The 27321-nt window shown below is 57.4% G+C and overlaps 1 protein-coding gene across 6 annotated transcripts in view; it reads left to right on the forward strand.

The window, feature by feature from the left end:
• Window positions 1–27321, forward strand: part of HMCN2 (hemicentin 2) — a 146970-nt gene that overhangs the window by 15058 nt on the left and 104591 nt on the right. For all 6 annotated transcript variants that reach the window (XM_070251672.1, XM_070251673.1, XM_070251674.1 and 3 more), the window contains exons 2-15: window positions 352–422; window positions 1584–1742; window positions 2602–2724; window positions 10130–10301; window positions 10950–11056; window positions 11962–12082; window positions 14076–14339; window positions 16973–17117; window positions 17642–17763; window positions 19436–19708; window positions 20796–20937; window positions 21417–21544; window positions 22288–22401; window positions 23906–24055. In XM_070251672.1, the coding sequence (XP_070107773.1) occupies window positions 352–422; window positions 1584–1742; window positions 2602–2724; window positions 10130–10301; window positions 10950–11056; window positions 11962–12082; window positions 14076–14339; window positions 16973–17117; window positions 17642–17763; window positions 19436–19708; window positions 20796–20937; window positions 21417–21544; window positions 22288–22401; window positions 23906–24055 (2091 nt within the window). The remainder of the gene's footprint in view (window positions 1–351; window positions 423–1583; window positions 1743–2601; window positions 2725–10129; window positions 10302–10949; window positions 11057–11961; window positions 12083–14075; window positions 14340–16972; window positions 17118–17641; window positions 17764–19435; window positions 19709–20795; window positions 20938–21416; window positions 21545–22287; window positions 22402–23905; window positions 24056–27321) is intronic.

The following is a 27321-nucleotide window of genomic DNA, read 5'->3' on the forward strand; positions in this document are numbered from 1 at the left end:
TCTGTTTCCTTATCTTCCCAGGATTCCTTTCCCCATGATGGTGGGGGTGAGGGGCCGGTAGAGGGAGGTTCCTGGGGGCCCACAAAAGATGGGGGCGCTGCTGTTCTGAGGGAGGAATGGGGGTTGCCCTCTGCCCCATCTCTGCGCTCCCTGGAGCTCTGGTCCTGGTCTGGGGCCTGGACGGGGCTGAGTGGTCTGACCCAGGCTGCTCCCCATTTCGTGGGGGTCTCCGAGGCCCAGGCCTCAGCCCCTCTCACCTCTGGTAGCACATGGTGTAACTGCTGCCCCAGCCCCTGGAGGCCTTGTGTCCAGGAGTCGCCCCCACCTGCCCCCTCTCTGTCTCCCCTGCAGATATTTACCCGGTGACCCTCACGGCGGACCCAGCGGTGTTTCAGAGGGAGCTGAGAAATCTCAACGTGCAGGTGGGCTGCCGCCCCGCTGGCTGCTGGCCCTCGGATCCTTCTTCCCGGTCCAGGCCGGAGGCCACGCTCTTTGCCCCACCCAGGGGCCGAGATGTCGGCTACTTGCCACCTCCTTGCCCTGCCTCCCAGCTCTGCCTGTGGCCTGCACCCCAGCCTGGGGGTCCTGGGGATTCTGTACTTCTTGGAGGCCCTTGGTTTATTCAGTTAACCGAGTACCCACAGGAGCCCCTGTGCCTGGCACACAGTAGGTGCTTATTATTTAGCGAGTGGTTGAAGGAGTGGAAGGAGGGGGTATGTGGTAGTTAGGGGACGATGTCAGAGGAGTCAGTTCAGACCCCCATGGCCACCTGGGCTCCTTTGCCACCCTCCCCCCCCTCGTTCAGCATCTGTCCTTCCCCTGCCCTCTGAGACCACCGGCTGCCTGGAGGAGCGGCCCCACGTCTGGGTCTAGGTACTGCTGGGTCCCCCAGGGCCCAGAACAGGGCCCAGCACCTACCAGGGGCTCCGTGAGTCCTTGTGGGGTGAGTGAGTGAACCGAGGGAAAAAGCGTTTGCTGGAAAGTTACCACGTGCAAATCCTGCCGCCAGTGCTGGGTGTGCAAGCCCGGGCAAGACAGGCTGGGCTCCCTTCCCCCGAGAGCCCCTGTCTGCTGGGCAGGGGTGGAGAGTGTGCGTATTAGGATCAAGTCGGGGGCAGGTTACAAAGAGGAGTTGGGGAGGCAGCCCTGAATGCCTTCCTCGGCCGGAGGCCCCTCTCTCCTCCCGGCCTTGGCTAACACGTGCCTTCTTTGGGGCATCTGTTGGATGTCCCCGTGTGTCCCATCCCTCCTCCCCACCTTGCAGCGCTCATCGCAGTGGTAATTAAATAATCCTGTTGTGCTTGTTAGCGTCGAGTCTGCCTCCAGCGGCAGACCATGGGAGGGCCCCTGTCACTGTGCCTGGGCAGGTGAATGAATGAAGCTGCTCATCTGAAGTTGAAGCCGATTGGAGGCTATATCGCGTCTCAGGGCAGGGTGTGGCTGGGGCCCTGGCCTGACCCCCAGATGGGCGGGACAGAGGCGGCTTGAGGGAACTCCACCTCCCGTTGGGGTCAGAGGTGTCCCTGGGTGGGTCCCACCTAGAGGAGGTGGGCGGCAGCCACTGACCCACCCCTGTCCCCCAGGGAGGCGGTGACTGCCCGGAGATGAGTGTGGGGGCCATCAAAGCTGCCGTGGAGGTGGCCAACCCCCGCTCCTTCATCTACGTCTTCTCGGACGCCCGCGCCAAGGACTACCACAAGAAGGAGGCTCTGCTGCGCCTCCTGCAGCTGAAACAGTCGCAGGTGAGCGCCCCGGCCTTGGTGGGGCTGAGGGGGTCCTGTGGAGGCTGGGGTCTCCAGCTCGGGCATCCCGAGCCCCCAGCTCTGAGCAGAGGCTGGGTGCGTCGTCTCTTCCAGCCTGGGGTCCGGCCCTCCTGCAGCCCCGGCTGGCCAGCCCTCGGGCCTGGGCTGGTCTGGTGCTTTCCAAGTGTGTCCTCATGCTCAGGGGCCCCGCCTGCCGCGGCTCACGCCTCCCTGGCGAAGCTGTTCTTGATAAAGACCACACCACCCTGCTCCTTTCACACCCTGTCGGGGTCTGTGCCATCCATCTTCCTCCTGGCGTTGCCTCTGCTCCCTGTCTCTGTGGCGCACGGCGCTGCTCCCATCATCTTGGGGTCTGGAGGCCGGGTCGGGGCGTCTGCTTCTTGTTTTCACAGTGGGGGGTATGGGGAAGTGCATGGGGACGGGAGGAGGGCCTGCCCGTCTGACATCCTCGGGTGAGGATCTCAGGGCTGGGGCGGCTTCTCTGTTCCCCTGTCTAGAACAAACTCAGGTTCTCCAAGCATCTTCCAACTCTGCAGCCTGCAGGGGCCACTTGGAGTGCAATCCATCTCCATCCTCTACCTTGTAGATTTAATAACAACTCCCATTTATTGAGCACCTGCTGTATTCCCGGCCCTGGGCTGAACCCCTGACCTGCGTGGGTCCTGATCGCCATGGGACGGGTTTCTCTTATCCTTCTAGTTTTACTGATGTTGTCACCAGAGCCCAGAGAGAGGAGAGGGCTGGGCCTGGGGCACTCCTGCCTGGTTCCTGGCCTGCCCCTCACACCTGAAGGCGGTGGCGGGGAAGCCATGAGCCAGGCTGCATGTCCCTCTTCCAGGTGGTCTTTGTGCTGACTGGGGACTGTGGAGACCGCAGTCATCCTGGCTACCTGGTCTATGAGGAGATCGCTGCCGCCAGCTCCGGGCAGGTGTTCCACCTGGACAAGCAGCAGGTGACCGAGGTGAGCCTCCCCTGACCGTCCTGCATCTCTAGGCCAGTGCCCGGTGGCTGGATGGCCATCGTGGATGGCAGGGCTGGTGCTCACCCCGTGGCTGGTGCAGGAAGCGCTGTGCTCAGGGCCTTGTGACATCATCCCACCAAACCCTCCCACCCACCCCAAAGGTAGGTGCTACGGGTTTCCAGTTTTGCAGGTTAAGAGGCGGAGACTTGAAGAAGCACCCTGGGTTTTAGCCCGGGTCCCACAGGTGGTCCAGGTTGGCAGGATGGACCTAGCAAAGTTTGGCAGAGGTAGGGGTGCGGGGTGAGCTTCTCCCCAGAGTCGGGGAACCCGGGGGTGGGGGCGGAGCCTGGGGACCATCATATTCGGGCTGTGTTGCTGGGACACAAAGTCCTGCCTGGGGACTTGCCTGGCCCTGTGGCCTGGGCTGCAGGACTGCCTGTGGTCTGCGTTCACTCATCCTGGCGCTGACCAGCCGACTGCGTCCTTGTCTTGTTCTTGGAGCCGGTCCCTGCCCTGCTCTCCTCCAGGCTGCTCAGGGCTCCGTCTCGTTCCCTCTGCCCCAAGTCCATTCCTTCCGGGGAGCCAGAGGGATCCTTCCGGCGAGGAGCTGGGAAATGTTTCACAGCCATCTCCCTGGAAAGAGCAGGAATGCCCCTTTCGATGGTGTAAATACCCCTCTTAGCTCGTTTCAAGCTGCGTCATGGAGTCACCGAGCAGAGTTGGGAAGTTATGCTCACAGTTGACTTTCTTGAGCCTGTGTGAGCCAGCTTCAGCATCCCACTGGATCCTTCTGAAACAAATCTCGCCAACAGGTCCCTTTCCGTGGACCCTGGAGAATGTCCAGACCCTGATCTGACCTCTACCTCTCTGATCCCCACACCTATGTTCTCACCCTTGCCCACTACCGCTGCCCTGCTGGCCTCTTTGTGGTTTCTTCAATGCCTCATGTCTTTCCTACCCCAGGGCCTTTGCTCATGTGGTTTGTTTTTCCCGCTCCTCCTCCCCTGGCTCCTTCTCATCTTCCCAGTCTTAGCCAAAATGCACCTCCCCAGGGAGACCTTCCTTGATTTCCTGTCGAGATTGTCTCCTTTAATACCCTCTCCCAGCTCCCTGTGCTGCTTGACATACGTGTAACTTTATAACTGCGATTATTTAATGCCACCGGGCTGTGAGCTCCCCAGGGGCCGTTTGCTACCGTATCCCACGCACAGCCTCCAGCGTGTAGCAGGTGCTCAGTGAATAGCCGGGAAATGGACAGCCATGGTGTCCCTTGCGCCCGAGGCCCTGGGAAGAGGAAGGCGAGGGAGGCGGCATCTTTGCGGCTGGCCCAGCCTCGAGCCAGCCCTGCTGTCGCCTCTGGGAGAGGGTTCGTGTGTTGTGTTTCTGTGGACTGCAGAGATGGTCTCCAGGGCTGTGTTTAGATTAGCCTGCCTTAACTCCCCGTTGACAGATGGCGTTTATGCTTCTCGGCGACACATTAGAATTTATTTTTTGGCACATCAGCCAACTCTGACACTGAGCCACCGGAGCAAGGGAGGGAGGCATTTCAGGGTGGAGGGATGGCTTCGTCCTTGTTTGTAGGGAGACCAGTTTGGGCAAGTGCACAAGAACTGAGTTCCTGCCGGGGGCAAACAGATGACGGCTGCAATGCAGGTCGGCAGAGGGCATCTCACCCAGGTGTGGGGCTGCACTCGCCTGTTCCCTCCCAGGGCGGGCGAACTGGGGTGAAGCCACCGGCTCCTGGCCGCAGTGCCAGCCTCCTGCCGTGGGAGCCTGCTGGGCCGTGTGTCTGACTCAGTGGGCCCTCCAATGGCCAGGCCCGGCTGCCTCTGGGTGGGGGCCTGGATCCTTCTGCTCCTGGACACAGGCGACTGTCATTCATCAGCTTCGTGCCTTGGACCTGGCCCTTTCCAGATGTTCCCACACATTCAGCAAGCCTGGGAAAGTGGCTGGGGCAGCCAGGGCTGTGGTCTTCCCCCTCAGGAGAGAGGATGGTGCCTTTGCCCAAGCCAAGGGGGCTCCAGCTGGGAGAAGGACTCCCAGAAGTTACAGAAGTCCCCACACCACGCACGTGTGGGGTGTCCTTTGACCTTTGCAGACTTCGGCAGGAGCCGAAGCGCTCTCCCCTCATTACTGTGCAGCTGCCACGTGCCGGTGCAGCCTTGCATGCCGGGCAGAGAGAGAATCCGGCAAGCTTGGGTCCCTGGGCCTCTGAGCATTTGGCTTTTTTCAGTTGTGGGGTTGGCCTCACTGGTACCAGGGATCTCCCCCCGGGTGCTGGGGTAACTGAGGAAGGTAAAGATCCCCTCCCCCCAGCAAGGCTAATTTGGAGCTTCCATCATCGTTGAACGGAGGCAGGCAGCGTGGCCCCGGGGGCTGGTCCCAGAGGAGCGCAGTTTTGACCCAGGCTTAGCTGGGTCCCAGAACCCCTTTGCCCCCACACAGCTTTCCCACAGGTGTCCCCCAGCTCAGAACCAGCTCAACATACTGTCGCCAGCCCCCATGGAATGGGGCAGAATTGCTGGGCAAACCCCATCATCCAGCAGGCTACCCTGATCCCGGGAAGTCCCGTTCTGGGGCTCGGACCCTTGCCCTGTGTAGCACCAGCAGGTACAAATATGACGACTTGCCCAGATTCTGCGCATCAATTAGACAAAAGGTCAACCGCCTGCTCAGGCAGTGGGGGGTGGGGAAGAGGGGGGGTCTGACCAGGTGGTTCCGATTAACGGATCAGAAGGCACAGGCCCCGGAGATGACTTCATCCTGGACCCTTCCCAGAGGAGATGTGTAAAGGAGGGTTAAGACCACATGCTGGCTTCAGACCCCAGCCCGGCCACCTCCCTGCAGTGTGACCATGAGCACTGTACTTAACCTCTCTGGGCCTCCATTTCCTCGTGTGCACAGCTGGGGTGTGAGAGCCCCCAGGTAGTGAGACAGTGGCGAGGGCGAAAGGGATCCGTGTGGGAGAGACGTCGGCTGAGGCAGGGCCCCGAGAAGCCCTTGGGAGGGGTTAGTGATGGCCCGTGTCCAGGATCTGCCCCCGGCTCCAGCGAAGCCCCCTGAAGAGTCAGGGCTCTCTACGGCAAAGGTCTCAGGAAGGCGGAGCCTGGCCGAGCACCCGGGTGCCCAGTTGGCAGGGCCCAGTGCTCTCTCTCCATCGCTCCCCACCGAGCTCCCCGCCGTGGGCCCCAGAACCCGGCCTTGGCTTTCGGATCTGGGGCTCTGAGGCTGGTTCTGCCCCGGGCTCCCCGCTTCCCTTCCTCAGCCGGCCTGGCTGTCAAGTGTCCTGGGCGGAGCCCCCGGGGGCTGATTTATCTGCCCTGAAGGGCCGAGCGGCAGCCATCTGGCCGGGGCAGCAGCGCCAGATTCTTTCATTCCCTCCCCGTCAGCGACAGAGTGAGGAGTCTCAGCGTATCTCCGGCTCCCAGGCCCCCTGGTCCCGCTGACATCTGGAAGCCATTGCCTCCACCCACCAAGTAAACACTGAGTGTCTCCATGAAGGCTCTCCGTGCAGAAGGCTCCTTCCTCAGATTCCACTCCAAGCCCGGGGGGCAGAGCAGGCTCCAGAAGGCCTGTCCCCAGGCCTTCGCCCTCAGGGGGTCTGGCCTTGTGTGGGCAGGAGGGTCAGCCCCCCAGCTCCCAAGTGGTGAGGCGCTTACATGGCAGGCCCCGCGGGCACGTGCCTCCTGCTGGGGTCACTGCCGTTCTGTCCCATCTTAGCCCTCTCCGTGGTTCGGTAGCCTGAACTAGACATCTTCCCTCCATCAGAACATCCTAGAAGGAGCTTGGAATGACAGTTGCAACACAGTAGCGGGTGTGACTTGTCTGGGTAATTGTCAGCCGGTGCTGCCACCACATCCTGGCAGCTCTGCTCTGAGATGATGTCCTCCGGACCCCTGGCAAGGCCTGGCCCTGGGGAAGAGGACCGCGGTCACAGGGCCGTCGGGGGAGTGGCCTCACTTACTTCGCCGGCTTCTGTCCACCTCTCCAGCTGGGGTCCTTGGCTGCTTCCTTCCAGTCCACCCCCGCGTGGACGTGGGATCTTGTCCCCATTCCTCGGCGAAGACAGGTGGGCCCTTTTCAAGAGAACCATTGCTTAGAAAGCGAGGCAAAACAGAAGGATGAAGTAGCTCCAAGTATATAAACAGATGGGTTCTCAGAACACAGACTTCTTATCCTGTGATAACTGAAATCTAGCTATAAAATCCAGGCACATATGTTCCAGCTCAATCTGACCAAAACATTCATTTTCTAAATCTTGGACAATTCTCCAGTTCCCTTCTTTTTCCTTTCCCTTCCATGGGAGATCACGTGGTGGGTCGGCAGAACTGAAAGGCTCTGATTTAGAGCTAGGATGGCCAATAGGTAGCACGCAAGTTACTACTTTCTAATCCCATATCCATGGCAGACATCGCTAATCAATCACAGAACGTTTTCTCAAATAGTATTCCAGGAAGCTACTTCCAGTTGATTAGGGTTGGCAAGCAACAGGATACCACTATGGCTGCTCAGGTATGTATTAAAGTCATGGCATACATTTTTTTTTTTTTTTGAGGAAGATTAGCCCTGAGCTAACATCTGCCGCCAATCCTCCTCTTTTTGGTGAGGAAGCCTGGCCCTGAGCTAACATCCGTGCCCATCTTCCTCTACTTTATACATGGGACACCTGCCACATCATGGCTTCCCAAGTGGTGCCATGTCCATACCCAGGATCTGAACCGGCAAACCCTGGGCCACTGAAGCAGAACATGCGCACTTAACCGCTGTGCCACCGGGCTGGACACCCATACATGTTATTTTTAAATGACTTTCACTTTAACAAATTCCTATGTGGGCTGGCCAGGGGGTGGAGTGGTTAAGATTGCGTGCTCTGCTTTGGCGGTCCAGGGTTTACAGGTTCAGATCCCAGTCATCAACCTACACACCACTCATCAAGCCATGCTGTGATGTCCCACAAACAAAATAGAGGAAGATTGGCGCAGGAGTTAGCTCAGGAACAATCTTCCTCACCAAAAAAAAAAAAAAAAAAAACACCTATGAAAAATATCAAAGATACAGAAAAGTAAAAAGAACATATGTACCAACTAGATTTAGCAATGAATATTATTCTTTTTATACTTTTTTGCTGAAGCGTGACACCTTATCCATAAATCATTCACCATGGAATTTTTTTAAAAAGATAATCTCCAACATAACCTACAATATCATCTAATAAAATTGATAATACTTTGCTAGTATCATCTAAGGCCCGGTCCGTATTCAAATTTCCCTAATTGTCTTCAAAATATATTTTAAAACAGTTTTTGTCCAATCAGGATTTAATCAAAGTCTGTGCGTATCATTTGGTTGTTCTGTCTCTTAAGTCCCTTTCAATCTGGAACAATCGACCCCCTTTTTCGTGCCACTAGCTTGTTGGAGAGGCATTGACCGTCTGCTGTTCCCTGTTCTGGATTCATCGGATTGTTTCCATCTGGTGTCGTTCCCTTTACCCTTATACGTGTGGTCCACGGGGAGCTGGCGCTAAGTGACTGCGTAGACGGAGGCCAGCGTTTTTGGCAGGACTGCTTCATAGTGGACGCTGTGTATCTTCTACTGCGTCACACCAGGAAGCAAATAATGTCTGATTGTCCCACTATTCCTGGTGATAACTTTGCTTACTGGGTTAAGGTGGTGACAGCCGGCTCTCTGCACCGTATGGCCGTCCCTTTATGACCCAAGCGGCCGGTGGGGTGAGGCTGGGGCTCCATGTGGACGTCCAGTTCCCCATCACCTCATCTATGGTTTAGCATCACTGAGGGCGCTTGCCTGAAACAATTATTTCATTAGGAGTTGCAAAATGATGATTTCCTAATTGCATTATTCTCCCCACATTTATTAGTGGGCATCCTTTCCTGAAAAAGAGATTTTGCTCCTCAAAAAGGATGATTTAGTTTCTCTGAAGCACAGTTCCTATAGAAAAGGCAGGGATCACACTTGATTCTTTCTCTTTAATTAAAAAGCTCCCTCCATTGGTGGCAAGCAAGGTTTTATTGGGTGTTTTTTTGGTGGGTTTTTTTTTTGTTTTTTTTTTTTTCGGTGAGGAAGATTGGCCCTGAGCTAACATCTGTTGCCAATCTTCCTCTTTTTGCGTGAGGAAGAGTGTCACCCAGCTGACATCTATGCCAGTCTTCCTCCATTTTGTATGTGGGATGCCACCACAGCATGGCTTGATGAGTGATGTGTAGTGTAGGTCCACGCTTGTGATCCGAACCTGTGGACCCCAGGCCGCCAAAGTGGAGCACATGAACTTAACCACTATGCCACCAGACCGGCCTGTGCTTTTTTTTTGAGCATTATTATGGGTATATGGATTATACAGTTCAAAGTGTTTCAATTAATAACAGTTATTATTCTTTTTTGGGCTCAAGTTGTCCCAAATGTGACCAGCGGGAGCTCCTTCAAGCTGGTCCCTGTGTTCTTTTGCTAACTCCTTGCTTTGCACCATCTCCAGTCGCCCCAGGCTTGCCTGACCTTGTAAACTGCCTGCCCCAGACCTGGAGTCAGCCATTTCTCCAAGGAACCCCCATGGGGAATAGTATTTAGAAACTATTGGGTTCTAAATTCACTTGGAGTGCATTTATGTATAAATAAAATGCTTGAAGCTCTCTCTTATACTTGGCTGTGAGAGAAAATCTTGGTTCAGAAAACAGTAACATCTTTACTTCTTTGCTTTATTCGGAAGATCCATATAACAGTTTCACAATCACGGTGCTGCCAGCTTGAGACTACGCAGGAAGAACTCTGTGCAGCTCCTCGTGTCCTCAGGGGCCTCCCCCTGAGAAAGTGTAGCTGAGCCCTGGGTTCTCAGTTCACTTGGACTTTTCTCTCTGTGGTTTTGGTACCAATTTGTTGTACAGTCAGGTTGGGGTTTCGTTTCGTTTCCGTTTTAGGGTTTGCACAGGACGCTTCTTGAAATAACGTGGCCTGGAAAGAGGTGGTTCAGACGGGAGACAGGCCTGCATCTGAGCAGGAGTTGGTCGATGAAGGGAGGCAGGGCGTTTCCGCAGAGAGGACGGTGTGTGTGGTGGGGCTGCCTCGGGAGGCGTGGGGTCCCACCCAGCGAGCCCCGGGAGGGTCAGGGGCACAGCGACCCTGGGTCGGGTCGGACAGGGGAACAGAGCATAGGATCTTCAAGGCCATGGGAAGGATTTGGAGAAACAAGATAATTTTGTGCTCCGTGAGATACCCTCTTAGACTGGATCCAGGTTGTCAACGTGGGTTCCCTGAGTGTGCTGCCTCACACCCACATGGGGACCGGATTCTGCATAGAGCTGGCAGCCTGTTAGGGACCTGCCTCAGATGGGCCAGACACAAGCCAGCCGTCACGTACTCCTGCTGGCCTCAGCTTCTCCCACCTGCCTCCCAGGTGCTGAAGTGGGTGGAGTCTGCAGTCCAGGCCTCCAAGGTGCACCTGCTGTCCACGGACCACGAGGAGGAGGGCGAGCACACCTGGAAGATCCCCCTTGACCCCAGCCTGAAGGAGGTCACCATCTCCCTGAGCGGCCCAGGGCCCCAGATCGAGGTCCGCGACCCGCTGGGTACGTGCGCCCCAGGGCCGGCCTCCTCTTTGGTCCCGAGACTGAGCTGGGAGTCCAGGATGGGACAAAGAGAGAGGCCTGGGTGGCAGGGGGTTTGGACACAGGCTCTGGGAACAAGGAGGGTGGGGGTGATGCCAGGTGGAGGGTAGAGAGGGTGCCTGTGGTGGGTGAGGAGGCGGAGGGCTGGTGACAGCCGAGCAAGAGGATTAAAATGACCACATGCCTGGGATGTGAGGCTCACGTAGTCCTCCCCGTGTTCTCTCAGTGGACCCCCTCAGTGGCCTGGCGGGTCTCTCGGGCAAGAATTAGTGGCACACCATACAGATGGGGAGCTGGGGCTCTGGGAGGTGGAATGACTTGTCAGGGTCACCCAGCGTCAGTGTGATTTGGAGCGGGCCATCTGGTCCCACGACACTCCAAGGATGTCGTGAGCACCCAGGTGTAGAGGGCAGGTGTGCAGCCCGCACCTGGTGAGGGGTGAGGGTGGCCTGCAGAATGAGGCGGAGGCCTGGGCCAAAGCCCTCTTGTCGTTCCTCTGGAAAGCCTGAGGCTGGTGTTTGGACGGCTGTGGGCTCTTGGGGACAGGATGGGGCTTCTGTCACCCCCAGGAAAGGGTCAGGGGCTGAGCAGTCCTTGGGGCTTCCACAGGGAGGATCCTGCAGAAGGACGAGGGCCTCAATGTGCTCCTCAGCATCCCTGACTCGGCCCGGGTGGTGGCCTTTAAGCCTGAGCATCCTGGACTGTGGTCCATCAAGGTAGGAGGCCCTGGGCTCCGGGGGGAGGGCAGACTGCTTCACCGAGTGGACCCCATCTCCCTCCTGCCTGCCCCGGGGAGCCTGGGGCCCTGGGAAGCTGCGGGCTGGAGAGTGGGCGGTGTTGTGGGCATATCAGTAGAAGTAAAGGGTCAGGAACAGAGGAAGGGTATTCTGCTTTGCACCGCTGAGAGGAAGTGGCGTGGTTTGGAGTTAGTGAGGGAACATTTCAGAAGGACTCGAAGTAACAACTTGAGTGTCCAGAGGTGGGTGACTCAGCCAGCTGGTGGCTCAGAACCCTGTCCTGTGAGGAGGGCATGAAAGGAGCAAGGGTGGCCTTGGGGGGACTGGCTCAGAGAGACGGGCTGGCACTGGGAGTGGGCCTGCGCTAATCTGCAAGGTGCTGGACACCAGGGGCTGGGGGTAGGCTGGGCTCCCGACAGAGTGTCCTGGGATGGGGCAGCCTGCTGCCTCAGAAGGGCGTGAGCTCCTGCTGCTCGGCAAACATTTATGGAGCGCCTCCTGGGGGCCAGGCACTGTGTTAGTGCAGGAGGTGCAGTGCCAGCGTCGACCGCTGCCCTTCAGACGCCGAGTGTCTCTGAGCCAAGAGCTCTGGTGCCAACAGGGAAGGTGAAGCAGAGGTCAGACATGCAGGGGGACAGACATGCCCTGTGGGTGTTGGGGGGCAGCTTTGAGTCCTGCTCAGGACCGTGCTGTCAGATGGGGCTTCTTTTTCTTCATTTGGGGAGCGTCATGCTGGGCCCCAAGGAGCAGGTAGGATGCCCAGGTACCTGCAACGGCAGAATTCCAGTTGCTGACACTGGGCTGGGTCAGGCCGGCCGTCTCCTGCCCTGGAGCTGGGGTGCTGGGGCCGGACACCCTGGTGACGTGGGCCCAACCCGTGCTAGGTCTATAGCAGCGGCCGCCATTCTGTGAGAATCACGGGGATCAGCAACATCGACTTCCGAGCCGGCTTCTCCACTCGGCCCTCCCTGGACCTCAACCACACCATCGAGTGGCCTCTGCAAGGTACAGCGCTCGTGCCCCTGGGGGCCGTGCAGAGCCGTGAGCTGAAGGGGTAGGCTTGCCTTTGGGGGGTGGTGGGAGCGCTGGGGAGCAGGCTGTGAATGTGTGACGTGGAATGGGCCCTGCACAGGCCGGGCTGAGCTGTTCTCTCAAACCACAGTGAGCTGAGCCCCAGCCTCTGCCCAGGTGACACTGTGACCATTTATGTTTTGAACATCCTCCCCAGAGGCCTCCAGGAGCTTCTGCTGTCCTACCTCCTACTGAGTTCACACCTTCCCCTTTCTCTTTGTCAAAACTCACCTGTCTAGAGCCTGACTTCCTCAGTTTTCCAGTAAACTTGCAGGTGCTAGTGAGTTGAGGGCTTACCTGAAAAGGAGAACATCTTACTCCAAAGGAGTGAATGTCCGCTGGACGTTTTGATGGCCCCGGGGGCTCCGGGGGTTGGTAGGCTGGGGGCGGGTTGAAGTTGGAGGCACAGGGTCAGTTTTCTGATTAGAAGGCGCCCACGGGGCTCTGAGGTTGCCTGTGTGCCCGTCATGGCTCCATCTGGAGAAGGCTGGGCTCCAGAGCAGCCAGGGGCTTCTGGCTCAGGTTGCCGGAGCTCCATGCCAGAAAATGCCATCTGGTAGACAGATCAGGGGTCCCAATTTATAGTTTGGAAAATATGGTCCCTCGCCATGGGGCCATTCAGAGGATTTTCCTGGGACAGGTTCAGAAGAGAGATGGGGAGGGACCTTGAGCAGGTCGGGCCAGCTCTGGACCTCTGCAGAGTGACCAAAACCAGTGCCTGGGGGCCCTTAGAGCTTTCTTTCGCGTCTGTATCTTCTCTGTTGTTTGTCGTTCTTGTCGGCCCTTGTTGGTTTCCCTGCCAGGAGTAGCAGGACTGTCTTCAAAGTGGAAAGGGGGCTGCTTCCTCATTTGGTATTTGTTTTTGCCCATAGCGGGAAGGGGGAGAAGGAGGAGAGAAAAGAAGTCCTACGTGGGGTGCTAGAGTGGGGATTGAAAACTGAATGATCCCCAGGGCCAGTCCCTGGTGGGAGAGGGTGAAGGAGGGTCACATGTGACCCTCTTGGGTTTCTGCTGTTGATAAAGATGTGGATCCAAGACATTTTTTTTAAGAGAGAAATAGCAGCAGGGCAATTGCAGATGATACATAGCAGCTGGCACTTGGCCTCGGGCCAGGGGCATCAGGGAGTGGGGGAGACTGCGGCTAACCGGACAGTGGATGCCTGGGCCACAGGGAGCAGCTGCTACGTGCCGCTGGCTGATTGTTACAACGTGGGAATGGGGCCTGGCACTGACACGTTTGATTTTCAAGGCAATCTGGTCTTCTAGATTTATATGCCCTTTCCAGATTCTTTTGATGTTTCTTCACAAATTTTAAGGCATTTCATGGACCACACCAACCACACCCTCTGGCCCCTGATTTATGATTTCTGAGAGAAAAAAAATCATAGCTGTTTGAAAAGGGACAGGCCCGACGGACGTTCCCAAATCAGCTGAGGAAATTACGAAATGAAAGTCCAGTTCTGTGTTTCCTGGGATAGTGTGAAAGCGTGTTTCTAATGAGATAGAAAAGGAAAGCCGAGCAGGGGAGAGGATGGGGAGGACTCAGAGTCCCCGGACTAGGGCGTGTACCTCACTTAGGCCAGTCCCAGAGCGGGCCTGATGGGACCGACACCAGAGCTAGTGGGGGAGGAGCAGGGAGATGCCCCTTCGCAGTTCTGCTCCACGAGAGCCGGAATCTGCAGAGTGGAGGTGATGAAGCCGTGGGCTGGACGGACAGTGGCGTTTCAGGACCACGGACAGTAGCAGGCCCCCTCTTTCCTCATCCCACCCCCAGCAGTAGATGGCGGAGGGAAGAGAAGGTGAGGGAGCGGGTAAAGGAGGGCCAGGCAGGCTGGCTCCCTGATGTGGTCCTAGGGCCCCTGCTTGGGGAGGATCGCGGAGCCCAACGCAGATGCCAGCACCCTCTTCCTCGTCCTTCCCTCTGCAGGGGTGCCCATCTCCCTGGTGATCAACTCCACGGGCCTGCAGGCCCCGGGCCGCGTGGACTCGGTGGAGCTCTCCCACAGCTCAGGACGGCCCCTCCTGACTTTGCCCACGCGGCCCCTCTCCAATGGGTCCGCCCATCAGCTTTGGGGTGGGCCGCCCTTCCACGCCCCCCGGGAGCGCTTCTACCTCAAGGTGAAAGGCAAGGACCACGAAGGGAACCCCCTCCTCCGCGTCTCTGGAGTTTCCTACAGTGGGGTGTCCCCAGGTAAGTGGTTGGCTCTTAGCACCCCCAGCTCCCTGGCTCACTTGGAGACCCATTTCTTCCTAGAAGCCTTCCCTGATTCGATTCGATTAGATTAGGAAATGTTTGTTCATTAAACTTCTGTGGGCAGCAAGCTCTGCAAGGCATTATGCTAAATACCGAGATGCTTCAGATGTAGCCCTTAGCTCAAGGATTTAGTGCAAAGTCATCCATGGATGGACTCATCCATCTACCCACCCACCTATTCATCCACTTCTCCCTCTACCCGTCTGTCTACCCACCTATTCATCTATCCACCCACCCATCCATCCACCCATGCATCTATTCATTTATCCATGCCTGCATGCATCCATCCACCCGTTCATTCATCCAAACATCCATCCATCCATCTATCCACCCACCCACTCATCCATCCATCCATCCATCCACCCACCCATTCAACCATCCATCCAACCATCCATCCATCCATCTACCCTCCCCCCCACCATGCATCCATCCACACAAATATCCATCTGCCTGTCCATCCAACGTTCATTTTATGTCAATCATAGTGCTAGGCACTGTAGACACAGCAGTGAGCAGGGCATGGATATGCTCTTCCACAATTGTAATTACTATCATAATTACAATCATGGTAATACTAATCGAGTCACCATTTTGAGCACCTCCCATGAGACAGCCCTGGGCCAAGCACTTGCCATGCAGTAGCTCATTGAATGCTTATAATAGTTCTGCGATGTGTTCCCATTTTATAGATGAAGAGACTGAGGCCACCCCCCTCAGAGGGTTGCTCTGAGGGTTCCATAAGCGAATGCGCATAATGAGACAGCTCTCAGGTGCTCTGAGGCTGCACCCAGGGTGTGGAAATTGTAGACTAAGGCCCTCCACAGGGGCAGCTGCTGTTACTCTGTGTCATTGTAGGCACAGGTCATTTTGTGGTCCCATCTTTGGTCACGTTGTGTTGGTTGGCAGGGTGGAGTCTTTGGCCTCCCCACTCTGCCTCTGGTCCTGGTGGGGGTGTCTGAGTCCACAGGCCATCAGCCTCCTTGCTGGGCCTTGTTCCTTCCTCCTGCCCGCTCCCCCTCTGCCCTGGCTGTGGCCCGGGAGAAGCTCAGAGAGGTGGAGTTCACCCACAGCTTCTTTGCTGGGGGTCTCGGCGAGGGGCAGACTCCTCTGCCCACGTCAATCAAACAGGGATGCAGGGAGGGCACCAGGGTGCCCACGGGGAGGTCAGGACTTTGAGGGTCTTCTTTCAGCCTCCTGGTCTCCGCTTCCCTGCCGTGGTCCATGGACCCCCCTCCCCTGGCCTTTGTGGCTTTGAGGAAGAATTTTCAGGAAGGAATTTCAGCAGGGGGAATAACAGCCTCTGTTTCTCTCTCCCCTGTTCTTTCAATGGATCCAGGAGTTTGGAGTTTGGCACTGGCTTTTGGTCTCCATCTCAGCTCTAGATTACAGTTGGGGGGGGGGGGGAAGGGAGGATGTGGTTTGGGTTTTTCTCCCTCCCCTACCTTCCTGGCCTGGGAGGCCGAGAGATGGGCTTAGAGTAAGTGGCTCTGGGTTTAGAGACGTGGGGGTGGTGAGGGCTGGGCTCATGGAAGAGCTCAGCTCATGGAAGAGGACGCCCGAGCTGGCTTTGCAGACGCTTCCAGTGTGTGTGGGTGAGTGGTGGCTGCTTTGCACACAGCTGAGGACGTGGCTGGAAGGTCCGACACCCCTCTCCCCTGGGATGTGGCAGCGAGCCTGTAGCATGATGTCACCCACCACCCTCCCACGCCCAGCTCCGGGCTCGGAGGAGGGCTGGCGTGCTGCCTCACCCTCAGAGCATCTCTGGTGGGGATGAGGAAGAGGGCCGTAAGAGGGTTGAGTGCCCGCCCGCGATCGCCCAGCGAGGCCCTGATGGGCGGCCACGGACCCTGCGGGGGCGTTCCCGGACTTTTCCACTGAAGCGGTTCCAACAGCCAAGGAAAGAGAATGTGTCACCCCAAGATGGGGGTCAGGCGAGGGGGCAGCGGCGTCTGATGGGGGCCCCAAGGGGCTCGTCCCAAGCTGTGAGATTTCATTGAGCTCTCTTATTTTATCTCAAAAATGCGTGTGAACTTTGCATTCACAGCCATGCTCCAACTCTGCTTATTTTTAAATAAAAAATGGCCTCCCTCCAACATCTTGGGGTAAAACTGACCCTCCAGCCAGACAAGCCCCACCCACACCCGGGAGAGCCCAGTCAGGGAGTGGTTCCTCAGATTTCAGGACTGGGTCAACTTCTCTGTCCCGTGGAATTAAGGAAATGGTGGCACAGACTGGTCCATCTTGGCCAGTCTTCTCACAAACCGTAGATACCACACGAGTGTTCATTGACGGAGCTTGTCAGGCCTTGGCATCTGCCAAGAGCTTTCTCCACCCCACCTCCCACCCGCTCCTCACGACACGATGAGGTCAGCACCATGGTCAACAGTTCACTCTACCGAGATGGAAACTGAGGCTTAGGGAGGTGACACGACCTGCTCTCGGTGACCACAAGTGGTGGAGCCAGGAGGGGATCCTGCCCTCTGGCTCCTGGCTCATCCCTGGGTCTCTGTGTCGCTGGGTGTCATGAGGGCAGGCTGTGGGGGATCCTGAGCGCTGGTCCTTGCCTGCAGGCGCCCCCCTGGTCAGCATGCCCCCCAGGATCCACGGCTACCTGCACCAGCCCCTGCTGGTCTCCTGCTCCGTGCACAGCGCCCTCCCCTTCCGGCTGCAGCTGCGGCGGGATGGAACCAGGCTGGGCGAGGAGAGGCACTTCCAGTGAGTGGCAGATGGCCAGCCATTGTCCCCAGCCACAGGGTTCCAGGGGTCCTGATGCCCTGGAGGAATCTGAGGGGAGTGGGTGGCAGGAAAGGGACCTTGGTCTTGGTAGTTTTTCCTCCCGGGCAGCCAGGGATGGGGGAGGGGAGTCCCTGAGGTCCCCACCACTGCCGAGCCATCACCCCGTGAAGGAGCCATGGCCTTCCTCAGCTTCCAGAAAGCTCAACCCATGCAGGGCCCAGCTCTGTGGGGTCAGGGCAGGAAGGACCCTCTGAGACCACCTCTCCCCCCCATGGATGGAAGTCCAGGGCTCAGAGAGGGAAAGGGACTTGCTCAAAGACACACAGCATGTCGTGGAATTTGCATGTCCTTGGCTGCCTGCCTCTTCTTAGTCTCCAAGACGATTTGAGGCCTCCCCTCTGGGCGGGATTCAGGGGACTGAGCCCCATGAGGACCAGATGATGCTGAGGGACCCTGACTTGGGTCAGTGTGATTGTGTGTCTCCAGCTGTTCGCTGTTCACAGGGAGTCAGGAAACAGCAGCTGGGAGATCCCACGGGCCTCCAAGGCTGAGGAAGGCGCGTATGAGTGCACAGCGGTCAGCAGGGCTGGCGTGGGACGAGCAAAGGCCCAGCTTGTCGTCACAGGTCTGTCCCTCCTCTTACCCCTCCCCACCCCTTTCCTGATTTTTCCCTCTGGGATGTCCTCCCCGGGTGTCTCCTTCCGTGGGGGAGCACACCAGCTACCAGCTGCTGGGGACTGTCCATCATCCAGAGTGTGGCTGCCCGTGCCACCACCTGCCTGCTGGCCCCCATTTGGCTGTCTCACCCGGGAATGGCCTGTGGGTCTCGGCTGGAGGAAGGTTGAGGACCCGGGCTTGGGCCATTACCCGACCCCCGCCCAACTTCATCCTACCCCGGATTTCTCGATCTGGCCTTTGGGGTTTGGCCAGCCCCCAGGCCCTCTCAGGAGCCACGTCCGTCTCTCAGTCCCCGTCCCTTAATGCCTGCAGGTCCTCACCAGGGCAGCACCTTCAAGCTCAGGGAGGTTGCAAATGCCACAGACCATCTCGAAGTGCAATTGGCTTTATTTTTTAAATGATGAGCCTCAGCTATCTTGAAGGGAAGAAAGGAGCCCAGGGCATGTGGGAAGATCCACTCAGCGTCACACACGCTCCTCAGAGGAAGGCTGGGGAAATAGAAATAAGCAGAAGGTCCCAGAAACCTCTGATCCCTCCACACTAGAGATGACCCTTCAGACCCGCATCTGTGTGTGCGTTTTAACAAAAATGGGATAATACTGTAGCAACCTGATTCTTCCTCACCTAACAATACAGCGGGTTAGCAAATACGCTTCTGTGGCATGAATTGACAAAACCGGACTTTTTCTAAGTGGCGAGTGCAGAAAAGCAGAGCTGTATGAGGAAACTTCCTCGCCCATCACTTAGACTGAACAGTCGCTAATATTTTGCCATATTTGCTTTTTCGCTAAACTATTTTAAACTAAATTGTAGCCCTGACATTTCGGTATTGAACTCTTTTTTAAACAGTAGATTTTCCCATATGATAAAAATGCTGTGATCCCACCTAATAAATTGGACAGGAATGCCTTAATGCTGGGGCCCTTCGTCCACAATCCAGTTTCCCCGTTTGCCCCGGAATGTCGTTTCCGTTTGGTTCGACAACGTCAGTTCTGGTGGCGTGGCGTTCAGATGCCGTTCTTGAGCTCATGTGTGCCTGGACGTCATGGTCATTGCCACATGTAGCCTGTGTGGATCTGGCTTTTTTCCTGCAGCTTCTCAGTCCCACGTCCCTCTGATTTTGTCACATCTGATGGCTTTTTCCGAGTGACGGGGATCGCGGTTTCCTTGTCTCTTTCCTCCTTTGGGGCGGTGGTGTTAGTTTCACGTGTTGGCCGTGATAAGAGCCCTGCTGTTGATTCAGAGAAGAGCTTTGTACTCCTCATTCCTTCCCTCTTGAGGGTTATTTCTGAGGCTTTATTCCCCGGGGTGGAATTATTGGCTCGAAGGGTGTGAAAAGTGGTGTAGCTCTTGGTAAGTGATTGCATTTGGCTGTTGGGTGGAAAGCACGCACACGCCAGGCGGCCTTGGGGGGGTGTGACGGCACTGAGGGAACGGAGCCCGCCCTGGAGCGGCACCGTCCCGGGCTGCAGAGCAGATGCTGGTTAACCGCTCTGCTGGCCGATGCGTCCTGAGGGGTCCAGCGCAGAGCTCAGGTGTCTGGACCCCACGAGGGCCTGCGTGACTGCGCCCTGCCCCGCGTCCGCCCTTCAGTGCCTCCTGTGCTCCTGCCCCTGCAGAGCCCCCGCCACAGCTGCTCCCTGCCTCGAACGTGACTGTGTCCCCGGGGGAGACCGCCATCCTGTCCTGCCAGGTCCTGGGCGAGGCCCCCTACAACTTGACATGGATCCGGGACTGGCGAGTCCTGTCAGCCTCAACGGGGAGAGTCACGCAGCTGGCCAACCTGTCCCTGGAGATCAGCGGCACCATTCCCAGCGACGGCGGGCGGTACCAGTGCATGGCCAGCAACGCCAACGGGGTCACGAGGGCATCCGTGTGGCTCCTGGTGCGAGGTGAGGCTCTTCCTGCCGCTGCTGTCCTCTTATTCCACACACCACCTGCCATTCACCCCAAGACCCGTCAATCCACCCCCTGCCCAGACGTCACCTCTGGCGGGCACCTCGTTCAGTGTTTTCTGAATCTTCAGAGAAAGAGGACTCGTAGCCTTTTAGACTAAGTCTGCTGCTTCTCACTGTTGGGAAGTCCATCCTCATATCTAACCTGAATTTCTACTGCTGTAGCCCAAGCCAGTTTCTTTGTGTTCTGTCCTTTTCCTATGTCGTTGAGCACCTCCATCGTCCACCCGTCTCCCAATATGTAGGAAAGGGATGGAATACTGGAAACTTCTAAGAGCCCAGAGATGAGATGTGTTCTGCAGGGGTTGGACAGCACTGGGCAGTGTGGGTGGAGGAGGCAGAGGGTAGAGCACCCGTCTGGATGTGGCCTCAGGTCTACCCAGGATTTGGACAGACCCTCCTCCTTGGGTGCTGTGCCCCACATGGAAAAGGGAGCATGTTGGAGCAGATGTTTGCTCTTGTGCCAGCGACGCTTGATTGGCTGCTGGAGTGTGTTGAGAAGGATTCTGAGGCTGTATCTAGGCCCCTGGTATCAGAGGGGCGTGCTTGCCGTTTCTAGATGGGGTGGCCTATGAGGTCTGTTTGAGCCTGACCGGTCCCTGATCTGTGAGCTTTCTGAGGGCCAGGCTAGAACCTGAGTCTGGGGCCGATATGTGTGGCACAGGTCTTGGGGTCCCCTCACCGTCACTGGAGATGACAGCCATCCCAGCCCTGGGTCTGCTGCCTTCTCCCTAAGCCCCTCCGAGGTGCTCAGCCCAGAGCACAGCCCCAGGGAGCTCGAGACTCCCACTGGGGGTGTTGGGGAGTGAGCTCCCCGTGTGGCCTGGGGCTGTGTCTGCGCAGCCGCCTGCTCAACCACACTTCCCAAGGAAGCTTCTCCCGGGATTCAAGCCCTTCGGGGCCTTTGCTGCCCACGGCTCTGCCATCTGTGGCTTCGGGGAGGGGAAGGGGGTCCGGGGCTGGGTGCCGGGGACACAGCTGCTCTGACCGGCTCTTCCACGCCTGTCCACTCTGTGAACCACAGAGGCCCCACAGGTCAGCATCCACACCGGGTCCCAGCACTTCTCCCAGGGCACGGAGGTGAGGGTCAGCTGCTCGGCCTCTGGGTACCCTGCACCCCGCGTCTCCTGGAGCCACAAAGGTCGCGCCCTGCAAGAGGACAGCAGGTGAGGGGCCCGGGGCTCGGGGCTCTGGAACTGGGAACGGGTGGACAGGAGCTCCCGGGGGACCTCTGCAAGCCTTGGTCTCCTTACCTGTAACTAGGGGAGCATCACTTGCCCTGCCTTCCTCCTGGGATCCTTTGAGACTCAGAGTGACTTTGGAAACACAACGATGCCTCAGTGTGGGCTCAGGGGTCAGGAGTTACAGCTTCAGAGTCCAACACGCCTGTGCTTGAATCCTGCCTCTGCCAGTCAGGCTGTGTGACTTTGGGCAAGTCACCTTACCTCTCTGGGCCTCGTGAATGAAAAAAGCCAATGTATGTAAAGTGCTGAGCACACGGCCCGGCACAGAGCAAGCGGTCAGTGTAGAATGGCGGTCACTGGTGATGTTACTAATTAATTTGTTATTGACGATGACTGGAGCAACCCTCGTGGGACCCGAGCTTACCAGCCCCTTGTGTTGAACGTTTCATGGCCTGACCCAGAATCCGTGTGGATGCCCAGGGAACCCTGATCATTCAGGGAGTCGCCCCGGAGGATGCTGGGGATTACAGCTGCCAGGCTGCTAACGAGGTTGGCACAGACAAGGAGACAGTCACCCTCTACTACACAGGTACCGGGCCACGGGCGTCTCAGGAGAGGGGTCTCCATCCCGCCCTCCCTCCCATCCACAGATACTTACTGAGCGTCAACTGTGTGCCAGGCACTGGGGGCACAGCAGTGACGCCTCGTCCCTGTCTAGGTGCAGCTTATATTCTCACGGGGAGGCACAAAACAGACATGAAACGTAAATAGGGTATTTTGGATGGTGAAGGTAGTTTGAGGAGCGCAGAGCCAGGGTGAGGTGGATGTTGTGCAGGTGGGAACGAGAGGGAAATGGCTGCTCCGCGCAGGACCAGCCAAGGCCTCCATGACACGGTGACCCTTGCCAGCGATAGGAGTGGGGACAGTGTTCTAGGCAGAGGGACCGGGCTGGGCAAAGGCCCTGAGGTCAGAATGAGTCTGGGGCGCTCAAGGGGCTGCAAGGAGGCTGGCGTGGAGTGAGTGGGGCAGGGGAGGGGGAGGCATGGGGAGGGACGGGCAGCCCCTACAGGGCATTGTAGGCCCACGTAGGATTTCAGCTTTTATGGCAAGTTCGATGAGGAACAACACGGGGGCTTTGGTTCTAGGAGAAAAACCGGCCGTGGCTGGATCTTTCTGGGGTGACTGTCCCCGTTGGTGGGGCAGGGGAGGAGGCGGGGTGCTCAGCTCCACCTCTGTCTCTGCCGCCCTCCCTCCCCAGCTGTGGAAGGCCCCATTCTTGCCCTGGGGAGTTGTGGGCTGGCCCCCACTTCCCCATCTGCCCCCCACACACAGATGCACCGTCCATCTCGGCCGTCAATGCCGTGGTGCTCGCCGCCGTCGGGGAGGAGGCCCTGCTGGCGTGTGAGGCGTCTGGGGTGCCCCCGCCCCGGGTCATCTGGTATCGAGGTACGTGGGGTCGGGTGGGGCCTGCGGACTGTCCCACCGGGGCCGTGAAGGATCAGTTTTCCAGAACAGTCTTTAGGGGGTGCTCTGAGTGGGGTGTCTGGGGAGAGAGGCCATTTCCAGCAGCCCCCACCTCACCCACCTCACCCACGCCCGCGTCCACACAACCGATGCAGCCCAGCGCAGTAGTTGTGGGCAGAACTTAGAGTAGACCCAGACTTGACCCCCGGCTCCCCTGGGCGACCTTGGGCAGGTGATTTGGGCTCTCTGAGTCTGCTTCCTTATCTGGAAAGTGGGGAAAAGTCAAAGCTAGGTTGGTTGTGTGAGGATTAAACGAGTCCATATATATAAAGTGTTTAGACCAGCCTGGCTCTGGGGCTGGGCTCGGTGTTCTTGGCGTTGGTGACGGTGATGATGTGACTATCTGAGAAGCGGGAGTCATGGTGACAGGTGGTTCTGAGGCTCTTTCGGTTCAGGGGTGTAGCATGTTGCTCCGGTGCCGGACGCTGAGCTGTGGTTTGTTGACGGGAGCAGTTCTTGTGCCCACGCCAGTGGACGCGGGTCCTGGGGCTGCTGCCTCCATCTTTCTAGGGGCAAAACACTGGGCTCCTTCTCAGGTGTCAGCCAGAGTCGCCAGTATTGCCCCTCCCACCGGGGCGCCCTCCATCCTTTGCAGCTCCTGTCTGCGACCTTATCAGAGCCTCACCTTGACCTTGAGACGGGCAGGTGTAGCTCAGAGTATCAGCTCAGAGTTGGAGCATTGCGTCCAAGGTCGCCAACTAGTGGGAGGCAGAGGCCTCGAGACTCCTTGCTCAGTGCTCGCGTCATCGCCTATTCTGGCTGAGGGCCCCACCTGCCCGTCCCCGGAGCCCTTTTTAAAAGGGGATCTCTCAATGGGATATTATTAAAAAGGAATGAAATTCACGTTGTACAACAACGTGAACATAGTAACACCACTGAACTGTCACTCCAAAATGGTTAAGAGGGTAAATTTTGCGTGTTTTTAATCACAATTAAAAAAACTTTAATTTGAAAAAAAGGAGAGAAAATCTGATAGCACATGGATGAACCTTGAGAACAGTACGCTAAGTGAAATAAACCAGACACGAAAGGACGGATGCTGTGTCTTGGTCTCTGGAGTCGTCAAATCCGTAGAGACAGAAAGGAGAATGGTGGACGCCAGGGGCCGAGGGAGGGGCTGGGGGGGCGAGTGCTTCATGGGGACGGAGCTTCAGTTTGGGGAGATGGAAAAGTTCTGTGCAGGGATGGTGGTGAGGATTGTGCAACAAATGTACTTAACGCCACTGAAGTGCACACTCACAATGCTTGAAACGTAACATTTTGTGTTTTGTATATTTTTTGGGGGGGGAGTCTTCCCCCGCTCACCTGCCCCCCAGGCCCCAGCCTTGAGGAGTTGCAGGAGCCCAGGCTCGGGAAGGCAGCCTGACCCCTGGCCTCCCGTGGCGACTGTAGGCGCCTGCCTAATGCCTTCTCATCTTTGGTCCAGGGGGGCTTGAGATGATCCTGGCCGCCAAAACCTCCAGCTCCGGGACGCTTCGGATCCCGGCCGTCCAGGAGAGGGATGCTGGCGTCTACACCTGCCGAGCCGTCAATGAGTTGGGCGATGCCTCTGCAGAAATCCGGCTGGTGGTTGGACGTGAGTGTGCCTGTTGTCCTCACCTGTCCCCGACCCGCCCGGCCCCTGAGCAGGGAGGAGCAGACTCTACCGTGGAGCCGGTGTAGAATTTGCGTCATGCGGATCCAGAGCACACTGGGACCAGCGAGGCCAGAGGGAAACAGTGTATGCGGTGCCTCTTGCTGTGTAACGGTTGCCCCAAGGCTTCGTGATTTAAAACAATGAGCATTTCTTATCTCACAGTTCTTCACTCATCGGAGGCCTGACTGGGGCTGGAGGACCCATTCCAAGCTCACTCATGGGGCTGTTGGCCGGATGCCTCAGTTCCTCGCCATTGGGCTTCTCCAGAAGCCTTCTTGTGACGTGGCTTCACTCAGAGCAAGGGAGCAGAGAGAGAGAGAGAGAGAGAGCAAGAGAGAATCCAGATGGCAGCTGTGGTCTTCATAACCAGCTGCAGTCTTGGAAGTGACATCCTGTCCCTTCTGCTATATTCTGTTGGTCACACAGACTAAGCTGGGTACAACGTGGGTGGGAGGGGCCACTCGTGGGTGAGAAAGCAGGAGGCAGGGGTCATTGGGGCCATCTCAGAGGCTGCCGACTGCAGAGACAGTTTGGTTCAAGCTGGGGCCTTGTCGTCCCTGAGACCTGAGTTCCAGTCTTGTCTCCATCACTTACCGCCTCTGTGCTTTGGTCAAGTCAGTGACCCTCAGCCCCCCATGTGTGAATGGGCTGACCATACTCCTTCCCTCACTGGGTTGCTGTGAGGGTTCAGTAATGTCAGGCGTGTGATGCTTAAGCACAGGCTCTGGCCCGTTCTGAGTGCTTGATAACCAGAGGGGCAATTATCCCCTTTGACACATGGGGAGTCTGGATTCTTCTGTGGCTGGCGCGTGGCCATGGCTGTGATTGCCGTAATGTCCGGGTTCCAGGCCTGGATTCCGGGCTCTGGGAACCACTCAGAAGCTGTGGGCACAGCTCCTTGGCCCCCTGAGCTGGGGCGGCCTGGGCTCTGACGGTTTGCTGCGGCCGTGGTGGGTGAGACGGGTGCTGGGAGTTGTGGCAAGTGCAGAGGATCGAGACTGTGCTTGTCTGGGCTGGGCCGAGGGGCTCCCCAAGGAGGCTGGGCCCTGGCCAAAGCAGGCCCAGTCTGGCCTGGGGTTGACGGTGCCATCTCAGGGTTGGGATCCTCCTGGGCTTGGGGTACCCTTAGCTTTCATTCATTCGTTTGTTCCATCGTTCATTCCTCTAGCACATGGTCCACAGGTGCCCGTGCACCAGGCCCTGTGCTGGGGACTCAGCGTCTGATTTCATGTTGCGTGGGGTCCAGGAGAGAGGACAGTAAGCAACAATGAGGATGCTCGCTGTGCTGAGCGTTTGGAAGTGGCGTCCTCAGGGGTTCTGGGCGCCCAGGGTAAGGGGCCAACCCAATATTGGGGGCTGGGGAGGCTTCTTGGAGGAGGCCATGTGTAAGCTGAACCCAGAAGCCATCAGTCAGGACACCAGCTGGGGAGCAGTGTTCGTCTTGGCCTGGGGACCGGCCGGAGTTGGGGCTTTGTCCTGAGGGGCGTGAGGGGTTTTGAGGAGGAGAGCGATGGGCTCCGACTTTCCCTCCAGACAGTGCGCTGTGCGGCTGGGCTCTTGGGCAGGGCAGGGTGGATGTGGAAAGCCGCGGGCTTAGAGCCTGATGGTAATAAAAATATAAGCTGACACTTCCATATTTGCCATGTGCCAGGGCTGGCTCACCCTTTGCCCCATGTCTGATTTCTTTTCAGCAAAGGCTTATTTCTTTGGGGCCCAAGCTGACGTGCCTACCTGGTCCTGGTCCTTCACCTGTCAGCCACTGGCCTTGCAGCATCTCCCCATGTCAGCAGGAGGAGGTGGCTGGCATCCCAGAGGTGGCCTTCTGGGGCACTGGGCCTCTGGTGGCCTCTGGCTTTTAGGTCAGGGGAGGGTGGGCAATGGCCCAGCACCTGTGTGTCTGGAGCAAGCCAGCCTGGCAGTGGCGGTGGGAAATTGAATTTCCTGCCCATCTGGGTGGCAGCTGTGGTGCAGCCTTCCTGGCCAGGCTGGCAGAGCCTTCCAGGGCCGGAACAGGTGGGCACTGTGCCCACTTCCTGCTGTTGAGCTGGGAACTGGCTTCCTGGTGTCGTTTGGAGCGTGAGGGGGGTGGGCAGCCTCCTCCCGTGCCAACAGCAAGTGCCTGCGTTTATGGACCAGCTGCAAGGTGCTTTTACAGCACCTCTGGGCCTGGCATTCGAGTCAAGGGTCCTGGATCAGTGCCCAGGTCCTGCTGCTATTTGGCCAAGTTATTCACGTCTCTGAGCCTCGCCTTCCTCACCTGTGAAATGGGATAATGTTAGAGCCTGGCTCACAGGGCCCTTGAGAGATCTGATGAGCTCGTGTGCCTCTCTCAGGGCTTGCATGCAATAAACGCTCAACACCCTTGCTGTCAGCTCTGCCGGGCTGCCAAGGGCCCAGTGAGGCGGAGGGAGGGGCAGTGACGGGTCACATGGCTGGTGACCGAGCTCCGAGGCGGGCACCCCCTCCCCAAGTTCAATGCCCTTTCTATCATGTTAAAAACCTGCCCTGAGCTAAGTTATCTTCGTCTTGCTGGGTTTCTAAGTGGATGTGCATGCCCATCCCTCTTCCTGTCCTCTCATTTCTATCCATGCTCTGCACCCCCCCCCAGCCCCTGGTTACTGAGTGCTGAGCGGGGCGGGGAGGGTGCTTTTGTGGGTGCAGAGACCCTCTGGCCAGCCTGGGGAGCCAGAGAGAAGCAGAGCTGGGTTCTGTGATGGGCATGGCCAGTGTCGGGGCAGCGTCTCCATCAGGCACAGTAGGCGTGGGCCCGGGGCCTGTGACACTTTCAGGGGCCCAGGATAATGCTCTGATGTTAATTTCTTTTAAAAGCAAAAAAAGAAATGAACACTATTGAATGGAGAAAAATGACTAGAGGCCAGCCCGGTGGCACAGTGGTTAAGTTCGCACGCTCTGCTTCAGCAGCCTGGGGTTCGCTGGGTGAGATCCTGGGCATGGACCTATGTTTTGCTTGTCAAGCCATGCTATAGCAGGCATCCCACATACAAAATAGAGGAAGATGGGCACAGACGTTAGCTCAGGGCCAGTCTTCCTCAGCAAAAAAAGGAGGATTGGTGGCAGATGTTAGCTCAGGGCTGATTTTCCTCAAAAGGAAAAAAAATGACTCCAGGCTGGATTGTGTTTATCTTTACACCAATGCAGTCATAAAATATAATTTTTAATATGTTTTTCCGGAGGAAGAGGCCATG

The sequence above is a fragment of the Equus caballus genome, chromosome 25 (assembly GCF_041296265.1).
Source record: "Equus caballus isolate H_3958 breed thoroughbred chromosome 25, TB-T2T, whole genome shotgun sequence".
Taxonomy (NCBI): Eukaryota; Metazoa; Chordata; class Mammalia; order Perissodactyla; family Equidae; genus Equus; species Equus caballus.